At 40.5% G+C, this 16,210-nt stretch overlaps 1 protein-coding gene and 1 pseudogene across 1 annotated transcript in view; one reads left to right on the forward strand and one right to left on the reverse strand.

The window, feature by feature from the left end:
• Positions 1-16,210, reverse strand: part of SPECC1 (sperm antigen with calponin homology and coiled-coil domains 1) — a 160,450-nt gene that overhangs the window by 12,100 nt on the left and 132,140 nt on the right. The window contains exon 12 of the mRNA XM_025044345.1: positions 6,465-6,581. Coding sequence (XP_024900113.1) covers positions 6,465-6,581 — 117 coding nt within the window. The remainder of the gene's footprint in view (positions 1-6,464; positions 6,582-16,210) is intronic.
• On the forward strand, positions 15,235-15,353 carry LOC112477087 (annotated as a pseudogene).

Here is a 16,210-nt window from a genome sequence, read left to right on the forward strand (position 1 = left end):
GGACTGTGGTCGAGGCCTTGGAAAGCTGTTGATCTGTGGTCACCTTGCTCAAGCCACCAACCCTCTTCCTCCAGATTAAGGGAAATTAATGGGAATGGACTGGAAACCTTACACATGTTTCCACAACACTATTCTCTGTTCTTTTGAGAAGGGAGCTGTACAGTGGCCCCTTGGCTGCCTTTAATTTAGCTCAAACACTGGACAGCGATCTCCTACTTTGGTGCTAATGAGGCCTTTGTCCTTATTTTTAAAGTCTCTTTTAGTTAGTCTTTTTTTTGGGGGGGGTGTGGGGAGAGGGGTGCGGTTTGTAAGCCAGTCTTTAGGCTACCATTACAGAAGCCAAGACGCAAACATTTTTATGACTTGATATGTAATGCCAAATTGCTTTCTAAAATGTCATACCAATTCTAGTAATAATGTGTAAGGGTCCATTTTCTTGTGCCCTTACTAGCATAGAATATTATGATTTTCAAAAGTCTGCGAAATGTGACAGGCTAAAAATAATTTGTGTTTTAATTTGTATTCTTTGATTACTAGTAAGGTCTAAGGAAAAGGCATTTCTAAATCTAAGGTTTTATACAGAATTCCTCCAAGACCCTCTAGCCTTATTCTAATGACACTGCCAGTGTTTTCTAAGTAGATACTCAACAAAGAAGAAATGGCTCAAGCTGAAAAACTGTCTCAAAATACTCTGAAATCGTGTACAGTATGACACGGAACATTATAGAGAGGTGATTTTTGGTTAACAAAAATGAGTTTTACTCATTTTGGCAGCAGCACAGCATCATTATCCTAATTCTCTTTCATGAGAACAATGTCATAGTCACTGTGAGAAGATACCAATCACAGGGAGCAAATGAGAGTGTGCCCAGGGCAGAAGAGCCTCACTTTACCCGTACCTGCAGCTGTGCCCACAGAGGCCGGGGTGGGGTGAGAAGGAAACACTGCTTCAGTCTGTGCCCTGACTGAGGGACAATGAAGGCCTGGAAACCCCCAGTTCCAGAACAGTGAAAGACCCAACACATGGCAGAACACTACCACTGGCCTGGCTAGTAATCTCACCTGAAACTGATGGGAGAAAGACTCCCAAGTCCAGAATTTCTCCTCTCACATTAGTATTTCACTTCAGACAGTGACATAAACACGCTTCATTCTATCATCTGAATCTGTTTAGCATAAGTGGAAGTTTCACAGGATAGAAAAATATGCTTTTTATTGAAAAAATGCCCAAACCTTCCATTGACTGTAACTCACATCCTGTAATTCTGTATCTCTTTAACATCTTAGAAGGAATCCTTGTTAGTTTTATCAGAAATTCCCTATTTAATACAGATGTCAAATTCACTTGGTTTAATTATGTCCACCTGGGTAGGAACAGTTAATGATTTCTGAACTTTCTATTGCTATCAACGGCTAATCATACAGTTTTTAGATTTTGCTTTTAGTAGGTTTTTACAAACTTAGGCCTCTCTTGGTGCCCTTTTTGATATATGTGTATACTAAAACCTCCTCCCAAACCACCCAACACTGACTGCACAGCAGAACGAGGCTCTAGGCTATGACTGGACTTCACTCATCTTGATGTATGTTTCATTCAAATTATTTTGTTTCCTTTGAAACTAAACTTCAAAGATGCCTTTTTTGGGAAAACCTTCCCTGCTTTTATCCCTCTCTTTCCTTGAGTCTGATTACCCGCCATGCTGACTCTCGCACGTGTTCAGGGTCATACTGTGTTGATTGGATTTGCCTGTGTTGACACACCATTTTGAAAACCCTCATCAGTAACTTTAATACATACAAGATTCTCTCACCCAAATAATCATAAGCATTCCCCAAGCATGCTCGTCACACACCAGGTAGTGGTGAAAACTGCCACTCCATGCAGAGTGCATCGACATGGAGGCATTTAGGAAGTAGGAAGCAAGACGTTCTTTCGGAGAGTGGTGGGCAGGCAGCAACCAGCAGACAGAATCCTAGGCTCTAGGACACAAATCCCACTCTAGCTGACAAGGAGGCTGGGAAGCCACATAGACTTTAAAATGAAAATTCCAGCTATCTGAAGCTGACTCCATCTCTTCACAGACCCACAGTCTTCCACATTCTGACGTATGTGCTCCCTGATGACAGTATTACAGATTACAGAGAAGAACTGCTACCCTACACGTAGAAAATAGGGGCCCTGTACCATAAGGACAATGGAAAGTAAGTAAACTATGACGTCTGTTTGTTTTACTGAATGCTTATCTGTAGCAGGTAGCACTGGACAGCTGGTTGTGCGCAGTGTGCGGGAATCACTGGGCATCCAGGGTGAGACAAAACAGATTCAGTCATTAGAAAGCAGGCTCATGAATTCAAAGTGTGAAAGCAAACACTTTTAGTCTCATTTTTTTCCAACAGATCTTATTGATTTGCAGACGAAGAGCCCCAGGTGTATTTGTATAACAGTAGACAAACATTTCACAATTTCAGTAAGATACCTGTTTTAGACAATGTGTGTATAAGTGTTTAGACTTACATCATTATAGTTTTAGTAAGGTCTTCTGATTATTTTAAACTGCTTTATGCCCACTGTTTACTCAATTATCTTTGTAACATCACATGGAAAAGGCAGAGAATGAAAAATGAAGAGGGCAGGAAGAGAACAGATGCCAACGTCACTGCTGGATGCGAGATGTGCCTGTGAGGGCAAGGTGCACAGGCTGCGTGGAAGCCCCGCCACCATACCGCCCCGACGTGTCTCCTCTCCCTGGCTGCTCCTTCCCAGCTTCCCTTTGCTGGCTCATCCCCTTCTACCTAAATAGGCACTGGACCTCAAGGCTTGTTCCGTGGCTTTCTCTCTATGCCTCTGTGATACTGTGATTTATAAGAATTATTATGTGGACTTTGTTTACTGTTCCTGGCACAGAGCCCCTAAAACCCTTGTAATTTCCTATATTAGAGCCATACGGGCACCTTTTGTTATAATATATTTAATGAATATAAATTGAAAAAGTTTCAATTAAAGTTGACATTCAATATTATTTTATATTAGTTTCAGGTGTATAGCATAAAACATTTATATGATTTATGAAGTGATCCTACCAATTAGTGTGATGCCCACCTGGCATTATACATAGTTGTTACAAAGTTATTGACTATAATCTCTATGATGCTGTACTTTATACCTCTGTGACTATTTTCTAACTACCAATTTGTACTTCTTAATCCCTTCACTTTTTCATCCAGCCCACCAACACCCCTCCCATCTGACAACCATCAGTTTGTTCTTTGTATCTATGAGTCCGTTTCTGTTTTGTTTGTTCATTTATTTTGTTCTTTAGATTCTACATATAAGTGAGATCATATGGTATTTTTGTCTGACCTTTTTCACTTAGCATAATATATTCTAGGTCCATCCATGTTGTTGCAAATGGTAAGATTTCATTCTTTTTTTATGGCCAAGTAATATTCTATTGTATATATGTACTAGCACTTCTTTATCTAATCATCTGATGGGCACTTAGGTTGTTTCCATAACTTGGCTATTGTAAACACCACCGCAACGAACATAGGGGCGCATATATCTTTTCAAGTTAGTGTTTTGGGTATCTTAAAATAAATACCCAGAAGTAGAATTGCTGGGTTATAAGGCAGTTCTATTTTTAATTTTCTGAGGAACCCCCATACTGTTTTCCATAGTTGCAGCACCAAGTTGCAACCCCACCAACAGCGCACAAGGGTGTCCTCTTTTCCACATCCTTGCCAACCCTTGTTGTTTGCTGATTTATTGATGATGTTCATTCTGACAGATGTGAGGTGATATCTTGTTGCGCTTTTAATTTACACTTCTCTGATGATTAGTGACGCTGAACATCTTTTCATGTGTCTATTGGCCATCTGGATATTCAAGTCCTTTGCTCATTTTTTAATCAGATTTTTTGTTGTTTTGGTGTTAAGTTGTATGAGTTCTTTACATATTTAGATATTTAGCCCCTTATTGGAAGTAACAATGATGAATATCTTCTCCCAGTCAGTAGGGTGTCTTTTCATTTTGTTGATGGTTTCCTTCGCTGTGCAAAACGTTTTTTGTTTGATGTAGTCCCATTTATTTTTTCTTTTGTTTCTCTTGCCCGAGGAGACATATGCCCGGAAAACATTACTAAGAGCAATGTCAGAGTTTACTGCCTTTGTTTTCTTCTAGGAGACCTAACTTTTAAATCTTTTATCCATTTTGAGTTAATTTTTGTCTATGGTGATTTTGGTTTTTTTTGCATGTATCTGTCCAGTTTTCCCAAAACCATTATTGAAGAAACTGTCTTTACCTCATTCTATATTCTTGCCTCTTTTTTCATAGATTAATTGACCAAATAGGTGTGGGTCAATCTATGTGTCTAATCTATGTCTGTTTTCATGCCAGTACCATGCTGTTTTGATTTCTATAGCCTTGTAGTATAGTTTGGTATCTGGTAGCATGATACCTTCAACTTTGTTCTTCTTTCTCAAGACTGCTGTGGCTATTCAGGGTCTTTTGTGTTTCCATATAAACTTTTAAGATTATTTGTTGTAGTTCTGCAGAAAATGCCATTGATATTTTGATAGAGATTGCACTGGATCTATACATTGCTCATGGAGAAATACTGTGCTCATATTAAAGAATATGCTTTTAGCTTTTCACCATTGAGTATATTAGCTGTGGGTTTGTCATATATGGCCTTTATTATGCTGAGGTATGTTCCCTCTATTCCCACCTGCACGCTTCTGGACATCTCAGACTTAACATGATTTGAAACGGAATTTCTTTGTTGTTTTCCAAATGTTTAATAATCCTGTCCAGTCTGCTTCACAGACTACAAACAAAGCACTACATAAAAGTGCTCTGAAACTTTAATAGTCTGTGAAGGTTAATTTTATGTGTCAACTTGGCTAGGCCACGGTATCCAGTTATTTGGCCAAACAATATTCTAGCTGTTTCTGTGAAGATATTTTTAAGATGAGATTAATGTTTAAGTCGGTAGACTTTGGGTAGAGCAAATTATCCTCTACAATGTGGGTGGGCCTTACCCAATCAATTGATGGCCTAAATTTAAAAATGACTGCTCTGTCCCCAGGAAGAGGGAATTCTGGCAGCAGACTGCCTTCAGACTTGAACTGTGGCATCGACTCTTTCTTATGTCTCCAGACTGCCAAGCTGCCCTGAGAATCTTGGATTTGTCAATCTCTCTATATCTACATCCTATTGGTTGTTTCTCTGGAGAACTCTAATATGTACTTAAAAATTAAATCACTTTGTTCAGTTATTCTCATTGTCAGTGCCATCACCATTCTTTGAACTTTATATTTTAATGTGCAATAATCAAAATAGAACTTTCGAACATTATCTATCCCTTCTCTATCTCATAAAATGGTCCCATCAAGCTGGATACCTGGGGCTGTCTTCCTCTTCTCCTCCCCTACAACCAATCAGTCACTAAGTCCAGTTGATTCTATATGTAAGATGTAGTTTGAATCTCTTTTGATCTTTCTGTCTACATTGTTACCACCCTAGTCCCAGTTAATGGGTGAAGCCAGAGAAACAGAGCTCTCACATTGCCTACTGCAATAGCCTCCCAACCGTTAGCTCTTCTTTCATTCTTATTTCCTTTCTGATTCATTTTTCCATATAACATCCAGAGAGATCTTTTAAAAACATGAATAGTGTCTCTCCATTGTTTAGACTCCTAGAGTGACTTCTCACTGTGCTTGGAGCAAAATGCAAACTTCTAACTGGAATCATCCATGGAAACCCTGTAGGGTCTGGCCTCTGTCTGGCTCCATCGCATCATCACAGGCCATGTTTCCCTCGTCACTGTGCTCCAGCCAGCTTACCTGCCTCTACTGCCTTGACTGCACCAAGGTGTTTTCTTGCTTTGGCCGCACCCCAGCCTGGAAAGCTCCCTTCAGCTAATTGCATTGCTGGCTCCTTCATGTTCCTTCTTCAGATGTCAGCTTGAATAGCGCCTCATTGCCAAGACCCTCTCAGCCTTCTAGATCTGAATTTGGTTCCCCACTGTTCATTCTCACAGTGCTGTGTTTCTCTCACTGCCCTTCTACGGTTTGTCATTATTTATTTATAATATTACTTATAGGTTTGCTCACTTGTTGATAGCCTGTCTACCCCATAAGGGCAAAGAACACGTCTATATTGTTCACTGTTGTCTTTATCACTCTGCATGATGCTTGGCAAGAAACACTTATATAATGAGGAATTCTCCTTATGTGTTCTAGAGCAGGGGTCCCCAACCTCTGGGCTGCACAACAGGAAGTGCGCGGCAGGCGAGTGAGCAAAGCTTCATCTGTATTCGCAGCCACTCCCCAGTGGCATCACCACGTCAGCTCCACCTCAGATCATCAGGCATTAAATTCTCTTAGGAGCGCTGGTCCCTGGTGCCAGAAAGGTTGGGGACCACTGTTAGAGGATAACCAGGGGTGACTGGGCAGGGACTTACTTTCTCTTGACTGTTCAACTCCTGGTATGGGATGTGAGCAGGCAGGTAGGTATGGAGGAGAGCACAGAAGGCCAAGCCATCACTCCAGCTGCTGCTGAAATTGGTGATATCAATGTTCTGTAGGAGGAAAAAGCCACACAATCACCAAACGGTGCACAGGCACAGAATATGAATTAAATTGTGTTAAGATGGGTATCCATCTCTAGGTTTTCTGTCAGGCAAGATAAAGAACTACTCAAGTCTGCTGGGAATACATTTAATTTTGGTACCAAGAATGGCCTAGCGTTGCCCAAATCCGTTCAAAGAACAGCAGGAAAAACGGTTTCAGAGCTCAAATCACTAGAGAATTTCTGTCTGCTGCTGGTACATTAAAGGCTCTGAAATATCTTATCCTCAAATTAACCCACCCAATTAGCTCTGCATATCTCAGCATTTCCTGGCCTTATTTGGTAAAGGATGAATCATCATCATCATCATCATGTACAACCCCAATTAACAACAGTTGTATGAAAACGAAACAAGATCTTAGAGACCTGCAGGGCCGGTGCCGCGGCTTGCTCTTCTACTACACTCCTGTCCCACAGCTTAAAGGGCTTCTCAGCAGGATAAAGCCTTCATGCTCCACAGTCTCCCTTCTAGCACACCAAACACCTAGGATCATGAGGCTTCACGGCGGGGAAAAGAATCTCCTCTTCACGACAGGCAGTGACCCCGGAAGCTACTTGATTAACCGTGATGAGGAAACCCAAATACGACTTTATACAGCAGCCCATAGAGGTGATGGCTTCTGATGGCTCCCAGGAGGGACCCCTGGGCCCCTGGTACCTCCAGTGTACCTCCACCTTTTATATCCTCACACCTGTCCCCACTTGCTTCTTTCTCCCTGACTGCGCTCATCCTAACGGAGTTTTCTTCCCCGGCTCACAAAGCTCACCCCAAATGAAATGTCAAGTTCCAAAGCTCACAAATTCTTTAATGCTTAGGCTAACTGATGTTGTGACTACTTAAATGTATTGAAATAGCCTGTGAGAGGGGCCATGCAAGAAACTGCAGAAGTGGCACCCATTTAGGTCTGTGTCCTGAGCACTTCTGGCATGACCAGAGGGCTCAGGCAAGTGTGGGCTCCTCCCCACGGCTGCTGGGTACTGGGGAGGCAGGGAGATCTTCTTACTCCTCAGAACACCCCATCTTGGGAAGGGAGAAGCCTACAAAGGGGAGGACGGGTGGTGAACAGCCAGCTTTTTCTGGAGGAGTGGACACTATTTCTTTTTCCTTCTGCCTGAGACAAATGCTAAACTTCCACAATTTAAACCTGACTGCCCTGGAAAGGTGATTTAGGATGTTTCTATCAGAAGCAATGACAGTTGAAAGGGAGTGGAAGCGTGAAGAGGAGCAAGGCACGAAGTTAAGTTGGAATGAAGGAGGGAGATGTTATGGAATTTTTCTCAAAGTGTACATAAAGAAGTTTTTAGGAATGTATGCAGATGGAAATGTGTAATAAAACATGGTATGTTTCCTGTGAGGTTTCCCGAGGGTTTTGGAAGCAAAGGGTCTATAATCGCATTTGAAACTTTTGTCTAGACTTTTCCGGCATTCATTTGAGCTAGCTTGGCCCTGAGTGACGAGGTAAGTTAAATGTCTCATTTTACAGCAAAGAAACTGAGGCCTGAGGTGGTGATGTCGCACTTCACACATGTGGTTTGTCTGAAAAACGGACATGCCAGGAACCCCAGTCCCCACCTTATGGTCCTTTCCATCAAACCTTTCCTTCTCGCTTCTAGCCAGAGTCCAGGATGATCCTGGTGGAACTCAGGACTTCCCCCAAAGCACCAGCTTTCAGGAATATGCCTTGTTCTCCAGTCTGCTTTGCAACTGCATTTACCCAGAGAAGGCTATCTGGCAGAAAGCAACACACAACCATAATAATGCCTCTTCATTCTGATTTTCATGACTCAAGCACAATCAAGTTTTAAGAGTTGCTAAGCATCAATGTTACATAAAAGTCTGAGAATGTCCTTGTTGGAAGGGGCCCTAGCTTAGTTTTCAGAGTGACTCTGCAACAGCTGGGACTCCTGGTAAGCTGACTGTTTGGATTTTTGACTTCAAAATGTCTGTTTGGGTTCAACAGCAACTTGATAAGGCCTGAACACTGCTTTAGAAATAGGAAACATTTTGATTTTCTATTTTCTGAAGAGGTTTGTATGTAAAAAAAGCAGAGGAAGTAATAGGTTGTTGGGGGCTACAACCTAACAAGTTCAAAGTCTCAAGTACTGAAACCAGATGTCATGGACATCAGACCCTGGGAAGGGGACACAAGGAGCAGGGACAGGCCAGCCTGAGGACATCAAGCATCATGGCTCTTACCCAGATCCAGTCCCCTTCCTTCCTTTCTTTGCCATGCAGAGATACCAGACCCCATATATCCAAACCTATCTCTCATGGTGCCTGTGACATGGAAGGGAAGCCAAATTTTATTTTCGGGGACCACTTGTTTATGGTTGTTGTTCGTGGTGAGCCCTGAGGCATCTGCATAAACAGGACAGGCATGGCACCACACCTGGCAGCCTTCTTCCTGAAGGGCAATGCTGACATACATGACAATGTCTCCAATAGAAAGGACATATTTTAAACAGAAAGCCAAATGATCACGATTCAAGTCCCTTAAATAAGAGTCCTTTAAATGTAATGCTCCAAAAATGGTGGTGGTGGTAAAGAGAGACATTCGCTGAGTGTCTGCGATGTGTGTGCCACTGTGCATTTTCTCATTTAATTCTCAGAGCAACCTTACACAGTAAGTGGCATTGCACCTATTTTATAGATGAAAAAAGTGAGGCAAAGAGAAATATTGCTAGTATCAGAGTCAGGATCAAACTCCAGTTCCATCATACTGTAAAGCACATATGTCCTGTTTGCTGTCTTTCCTTCCTTCTTTTTTCTCTTTTCTCTCTTTTCCTCTTCCCCCCATTCCTCTCTCCTTGCCTTCCTGCCTTTCTAAATTGACTTGACGCCTAAAGCCTTCAATACTTGATAAATCCTTCTTTTCCTAACACATGAAAACACTTTATACACATCTCTCTTGCACCATGTATGATACGAAGCATCATTTTTCTTCATCTGCACAATCTTCAGAAGCATTTTGAGAGGCCAAATGGACCAAGGGGCAACCAATATTTTAGTTAACTGAATGCCATTTAAGATCAGTTTTTGATCTGTTAAGTATAAATGAGTAATAGGTTGAGACTATTCCTCTAGGTTATAAAATCTGGTGAGATCAAAGCCAGGGTTGAAAAATCAATCCAAATGACTTACGACCTCAGGAGAGCTCAGACAGCCTGACACTTCTGGACAGACTGCAGCTCATGGCCCCCCAGGAACGTGAGACACACTAGAATGCAGACCCTCGCATCAGCAGCAAGACCATGAAAAACCTATATAAGAAAAAGGAGGCAGTGTCCTGTCTTTCACAAAAAGGAATTATGGAAATGCCACATCTACTCATGTCAATCAAATCCAGGTCAAGAAATACTTCCCTTACACGTAACCCATATTCACCATGTTTAAGACTGAATTGTCCTGACACTGGCAGAGACAGAGGGCAAGCAGTTATGATTTGTAATATTATATTCATTCCAACAACATTACATTTTTTTTTTTCCCTGAGTGGAACAACTCCAATTCTAGTTCCCTGAATGCCACTGAAATTATCTGGAATTCTATCTGAACACAGGAGTGTCAACAATTCCCATCTCAACACAGCTGGCAGGGTAATTAAAACGTATGTACATTTACGGAATAACTCAAATACGATGATGATGACCAACCTGCAAAGCATTATACGAATCTTAGTGGTTGCTTTTGTTGCTACATTATTATAAAAGTGGTTCCTACTGCTCACTGAGGTATACTTTTGGGATCTATAAGGTATACTTTAGTGAATGAGGAGTGAGCTGATTTAGCAGCACAATTTTATAATGCTCATGTTTTTCACATGAACCACAGAAAAGAGATGAGATGATTTATGTTTACCAGACCTCTCCCTCACTTCGCTTTGGAAAAGCCATATTACTTAAATCACTGTTCCCCTGTGGATGCATCTTGCCATAACCTGAGTGGAATGCTGGACTCTCACGGGCAGGCTTAAGGGGATGTAGGGGAAGCTAAGAACAGTAGCAGGATGGCCTTACTGAGCAGGGAGAAAGGGCAGTATCAAAGGTACCTGGGCTTCATCAGGGCTGGCATAGTCCTCCCACGAGGTCCTGCAGACTAGGCACAGTGCTGTCCACCCAGGCTCTGGTTTCTTTAGACTAGAAAAGCATGCAGGTGGGGTGTGTGGGTCCCAGCAAAGTGGGCTGAGATCTAGTCCCCCTACAGCAACCAGAGAGCTCAAGGAAACCATGGCAAGAAGGTACTCATATGCACTGGACTAATGTACTAGGTAACAGGAAGAAAGACAACATTTTATTGGGCATGGGTGGCTGGGCCAATCCCAAGTACCCTAGGAACCAAGGTGAGAACTTATTCTAGGTCTTATCCCTGGATGGAGGTACAAAGCCTTAGTTTTGATTAGAGATCATCAGAAACTGGCTTAGCCTTAGAATGGAGGGGGTGGTGAGTCTTGCCAAGTTTGTGGGCAATAGTTCTCAATATTCACAGATGCAACCTCTGATTCAGAGAAAAGACTAAGGAGAATAACATAAACACCCCAAGGGATGTTAATATGATATCCTCCTTTTCCCAGTTATCATTCAGCTGAATCTTAGAGGTTCATCAAAAGAATAATTTAGAGGACAATGGAAAATGGCCAACAAGGCATTCCACAGGCTATGTCTTCAATTATTGTCCTTGTTATTTTTTCTTTAATAAAACTGACTAGAATCATTGTTATCCTTGACTGAAGGTTAGTAACCAGAGGAAGCATGAAGAGGATTCTGGGGTTCCGGGGTACTGACAATGCTGTGTTTGTAGACTTGGATGCTAATTACATGGGTATATTTACTTCTTGAGAATTCACTGAGCTGCAGTTGTATGTTATACTTTAATGGGGGTGGCGAGGAGAGAGAGAAAGAGAGAAAGAGAGGGGAGGGGGAGGGAGAGAGGGAGGAAAGGAGGGAAGGAAAGGAAAGAAAAGAGAAGAGAAAAGGCAAAAAGAAAAGAAAAGAAGAAGGGAGGAAGGAAAGTAGAAAAGAAAGAAACAGACAGACACTGATCATCTTGAGGGAACTGCATTGTGGCTATTAAAAAGAATAATAACATTCTGGAATTCATGTATCATAAGATTTACTGGGAGGAAAAACCAGATACAATACAATAAAAAGAAACTTGCTGATTATTTTCCCAAGGGAAATGGTAATTACTCATTTAAAAGTATCTTCAACTTTCTCTAGGATATAAATATCTTAAGAGATATTTCTGAGTTAAGGGAAGATTCTGGGGAAAGGAAGTCTCAGATATTAAAAAAAGGTAACATTCCAAGCTTATCTAAAATGGGTTAAGTTTCTAGGAGCGCTGAGAAGAAAATTTGGAAAGATACAGAATTTTGTCCTCTGTGGTGCAGCAAAGGTCATCTGAGAACAAGAAATACACTGAAGAGTACATGGGAAGCTAAAACCCTAACTTTAGTGAATATTCAAGAATATTCTCTTAGAAAGGTTGAGATTGTAGACAAATAAAGCTCTAGAAAGGTGAATGTAGAGGCAGCACTCCTAACTAACACCGTGGGACAGAAACAAAGCAAAACCCAACCATCTACTATATCTGCTTCTAGAAGGTTCATTTCAGTTCCCTTTTGTTGCCTGAAAACACCAACGCATTTGGTGAAAACATTAACCATTGGGGAGAGAAGCTGCAGAGCACACGCTGAAAAGGCTCCTGTGCTATATCCCACTGAAGACACAGCTGGGTTCTGCAGCTGTCTGACCTCATTTCCACCACTTATTCAACTTCTCTGAATTTTTCTAGGTTCCTCCATTAGATTTCTATGAATGAGTTGACTCTGGGTACACTAAATACAAAAGATTTTTTTTTTCTTTTTAAAGTTAAAAAGAAAAATGCAAAGCTTCTGGGAAAAAGAAAGACTAATTAAAAAATGCAGTCCTTTCCCCTAAGGAACTAGCTGTCTTAAACCTAAACATCCTCACTCCCAGAACTTCTCTGGGGCTTTTCTCAATAGGTCTTTATTGTCACAGCTGTGGAATCAGGTTGAGTTTTTCATTTTGGGGGAAAAAATGTAACAATTTAAAGATCATAGAGGATAAAAGCAGTTCATTCTCCCCTAAAGCTCAGCATGTGTGGGAGGACCAAACTTACTTTGAAGATTTCGTGAGAAAAAAATACAGAGAACATGCATATATAAGTGGGTTCATGTGAAATCTCAACAAATGCTGCCTACATTCCCTTCCCCGCACATGGATTAGGAGTTCATTCCTTGTCTTGGGCAAAGGTCTATGCCTATTCAATTCTAGTATCCGCTCTCAGGCTATCTGGTAAACCCTGAGTAGTCTGGCCCTGCACTGGGACAGCACAGCCCTCAGCCATGGACTCAGAGAGACCCACACATGGACCGTCTCTGCATAGCTTCCTCTTTTCTGATGTCCAATCCCACAGAACATCACTGTTTCAGCTGCTGGCTCTGATCGCTGCCTCCTCAGCTCAGTGAGAATGCTGCGCTTGGATTATACTCCAGCTCTCTGCACTCTAACATGCAAACTGTTCCCAAGCGAGAGCTGGTGATCACAGGGATCACCTTGCTGAGCTTCTTTCAGTTATTAGTCCTGTGCACTCAGTTGTTTAGAGATAATTTCCAGATGGCTAAATTTAAAAACTAAAATTAAACAATATTAGAAGAAAATATAGATAAACAGGTTTATAATCTTGGGGGAAGAAAGCCATCTAAGGCATAAAATACAAAAAGCATTAAAAAAAAAGGGTTGATAAATATGACCATAGAAAATTTTCTGTATGACAAAAATTAAAAACAATCTATATGTATATATGGAAAATTACTAATATCCAGAATGTATTTGTATAATCGACAAGAGATAAATAACTCAAATAAAAATTGGCAGAGGAATGAACCAGAAATGCACTAAAGAGGAAATACATAGTTGGAAACATATGAAAAGCTGTTCAGTTTCACCAGAAAAAACAAAACAAAACAAAACAAAACCTTCATCAATTTGGCAAAAATTATAAAGATTGTTAATTCACAGAGTTAATGAAAATGTGGGGAAACAAGTCTTCTTATGTTGGCTGACAGGAATATAAATTTGTATAGGCTTTTAGAAAGGTAACTGGAAGCATTTTTTTTTTTTTAAATAAAAATATGATTTGACCAAGTAATTTCACATCTGGTTACCTAGTTTAGAGGAAATAGACCTCACATCTGCCCAAAGACCACACCTATAAGAATATTTATTGTAGCACAATTATTCGGAAGGAGGAACTGGAAACATCCTAGCTGTCTATCAATTAAGCTACATAAAGCTTTTTTTTTAAAAATTTTAATTAAAAAAATCTATAACTCAGTTTTCTAATCTGTAGACATTCCTGTGAAGCTCATGGGAAAACTCTGATGTTCTGGTTTTTGATGAGTTTGCTATATGCAATAAGTTCTAGCTACTTGATGTTTTTTACTAATTATTGGGTAAATGTCAACCAGAGGGTTGGTCCAGTACTTTTCCACATTATCACTGACTTAGTTGAGAAAATCTAGGAAGGATCGAGAATAACAATGGACAGATTCAGAATCCAAAAGAATTTCAATAGGCTTGAAACAGGAATTAAATTCAGTGAGATGACATTTAACTTATTTCTTCTTCATCTTTTTGCATGTGTTTTTCACTTTTTCTAGAATAACCATGTATTACTTTTACAATTAGGAAAATAATACATGTTATTAAAAATAGTAATGACATCACATACAGTTCTGTGTTGAATAAGAGTCTTAATAACTGTATGTTTCTATGATGAAATAGATACTGGGGTAATGGTCTCTGGGGATTTTTTTTTCCTCTCAAAGAAAATTTTGAGGAAGAAGAGTAAAGATTTCACTGTAGATAAGGGAAGAAAGATGCAATTAAGAGTGTGCTAGAAAGGCAGGCTAGAGACTTTAAATTTTTTTCCTTATGTGACAGATTAAAGGTGGCTAAAGATTCTCTGAAATCTCCCAATTGAGAGGTAGAGTCTAATTCTTCTCTTGAATCTGGGCCGGCCTTAGTAATTCGCTTCATGTAGAGGAAGTGACATTTGGGATTCCCAAGGATAGGTCACAGGAAGCCTTTAAGCTTCTACCCAGGAATCCTGGAACACTCTCTTTGAGAGCTCTAAGTCTCCTGAGGTGTGCGGAAGTGCCTGCCAGCCAAATGCAGAGGCTGGCCAGCCTGCAACTGGTCTAGCCTTTAGCTATGTGAGGTCTCAGACATGGTAGAGAAGAGAGGAGTCAGCCCTCAACTGCAGATTTGTGAACAAAATAGACATTATTATTCTAATCCATTAAATTTTAGGGTGGTTTGTTATATAGCTAGTTAATTTCTGAGATGAGGTTACTTCATTTCCACCTTACTGGACTTCTTTTACATCTGTTGCAAAGGAAGAATGGAAACCAACCTTTTCTTCCTCAAGCAAATAACTTTGCAGTTGCCTTGAAATTCCTTTTTCTCCTGATCCTATTCATATTATTACTTTAATCATTTCTTTCTCCACTAATTATCTCTCAAATCAAGTCCAAAAACATTTTGCCTATCTTTTAAGATTTAAAAAATGTGGCCTTACTATCTACGGCCATGCTACCCTGAACAAGCCCAATCCCGTCTGATTTCAGAAGCTAAGCACTGTCAGGCCTGGTTAGTACTTGGATGGGAGACCACCTAGGAAGACCAGGTGCTGTAGGCGTAAAAAATAAAAAATAAGGGACCGTAAGCTGACAAGGTCCTTGCAATCTGTGAGGTCAACTAGGGGTTGCCTCGCCTAAAAATAAAAATAAATAAATAAATAAATAAATAAAAAATGTAGTCCTATTCAATCTAGTCAACTAAATGACTTTAAAACTCTTCAATATGAGCCACAGGAACCACATTCAGGTCTAATCCACTGTGTCATCCCTTCTGGAATACCTAAGGTGGGTGAGAGTGGGTTATGACATAGGGGCCTTATCTACTACAGCTTCATAGCATATTCTCAATCAGTAGGGCAAGCTCACCTTTAGTATCACTCTTTCTCAAACTTTCTTGGCTGTTCTTGTTTGTTTTTCTAGGTGAATTTTTAATTTTAAGTTCAAGGATAAAAAATCTTCTTGGGATTTTAACTGAAATGGAATTAAATTTAATGGTAGCATATTCTGTACCTTGCTTTTTCTCACTTATAAGATCTACAGAGATAGGTCCTTTCACAACACAGAAAGAAATAGTTACAGTATAGAGATTCATTTGGGATAATTTGGGATAAATTTAGAGATTAATTTGGGATAATTTACTTCTTAAAAATGATTCTTCCTCCCTGTTGAAGGTATTGAGGTTTGAGACCTGGAAAAGAGTAGGCCAGAAGGTCATGGTTAGCAAGTCTAGGAAAGATCGCCCTTTGCTTCACACGGTGAGGGCCAAAGGGATAAGTTATAAGGGATAAGAGCAGAAATATCCTCTGTGGATGAGAGCTTTCTAAAGACAAAAGGACAAAGGGGCTGCTCTGTCTGCAGAGATGTGTAGGCAGACACTGCACAACCCGTCCCTAGAGATGCAATCAAAAGTATGTTG

Source organism: Pteropus alecto, unplaced genomic scaffold, assembly GCF_000325575.1.
Source record: "Pteropus alecto unplaced genomic scaffold, ASM32557v1 scaffold52, whole genome shotgun sequence".
Classification (NCBI taxonomy): domain Eukaryota; kingdom Metazoa; phylum Chordata; class Mammalia; order Chiroptera; family Pteropodidae; genus Pteropus; species Pteropus alecto.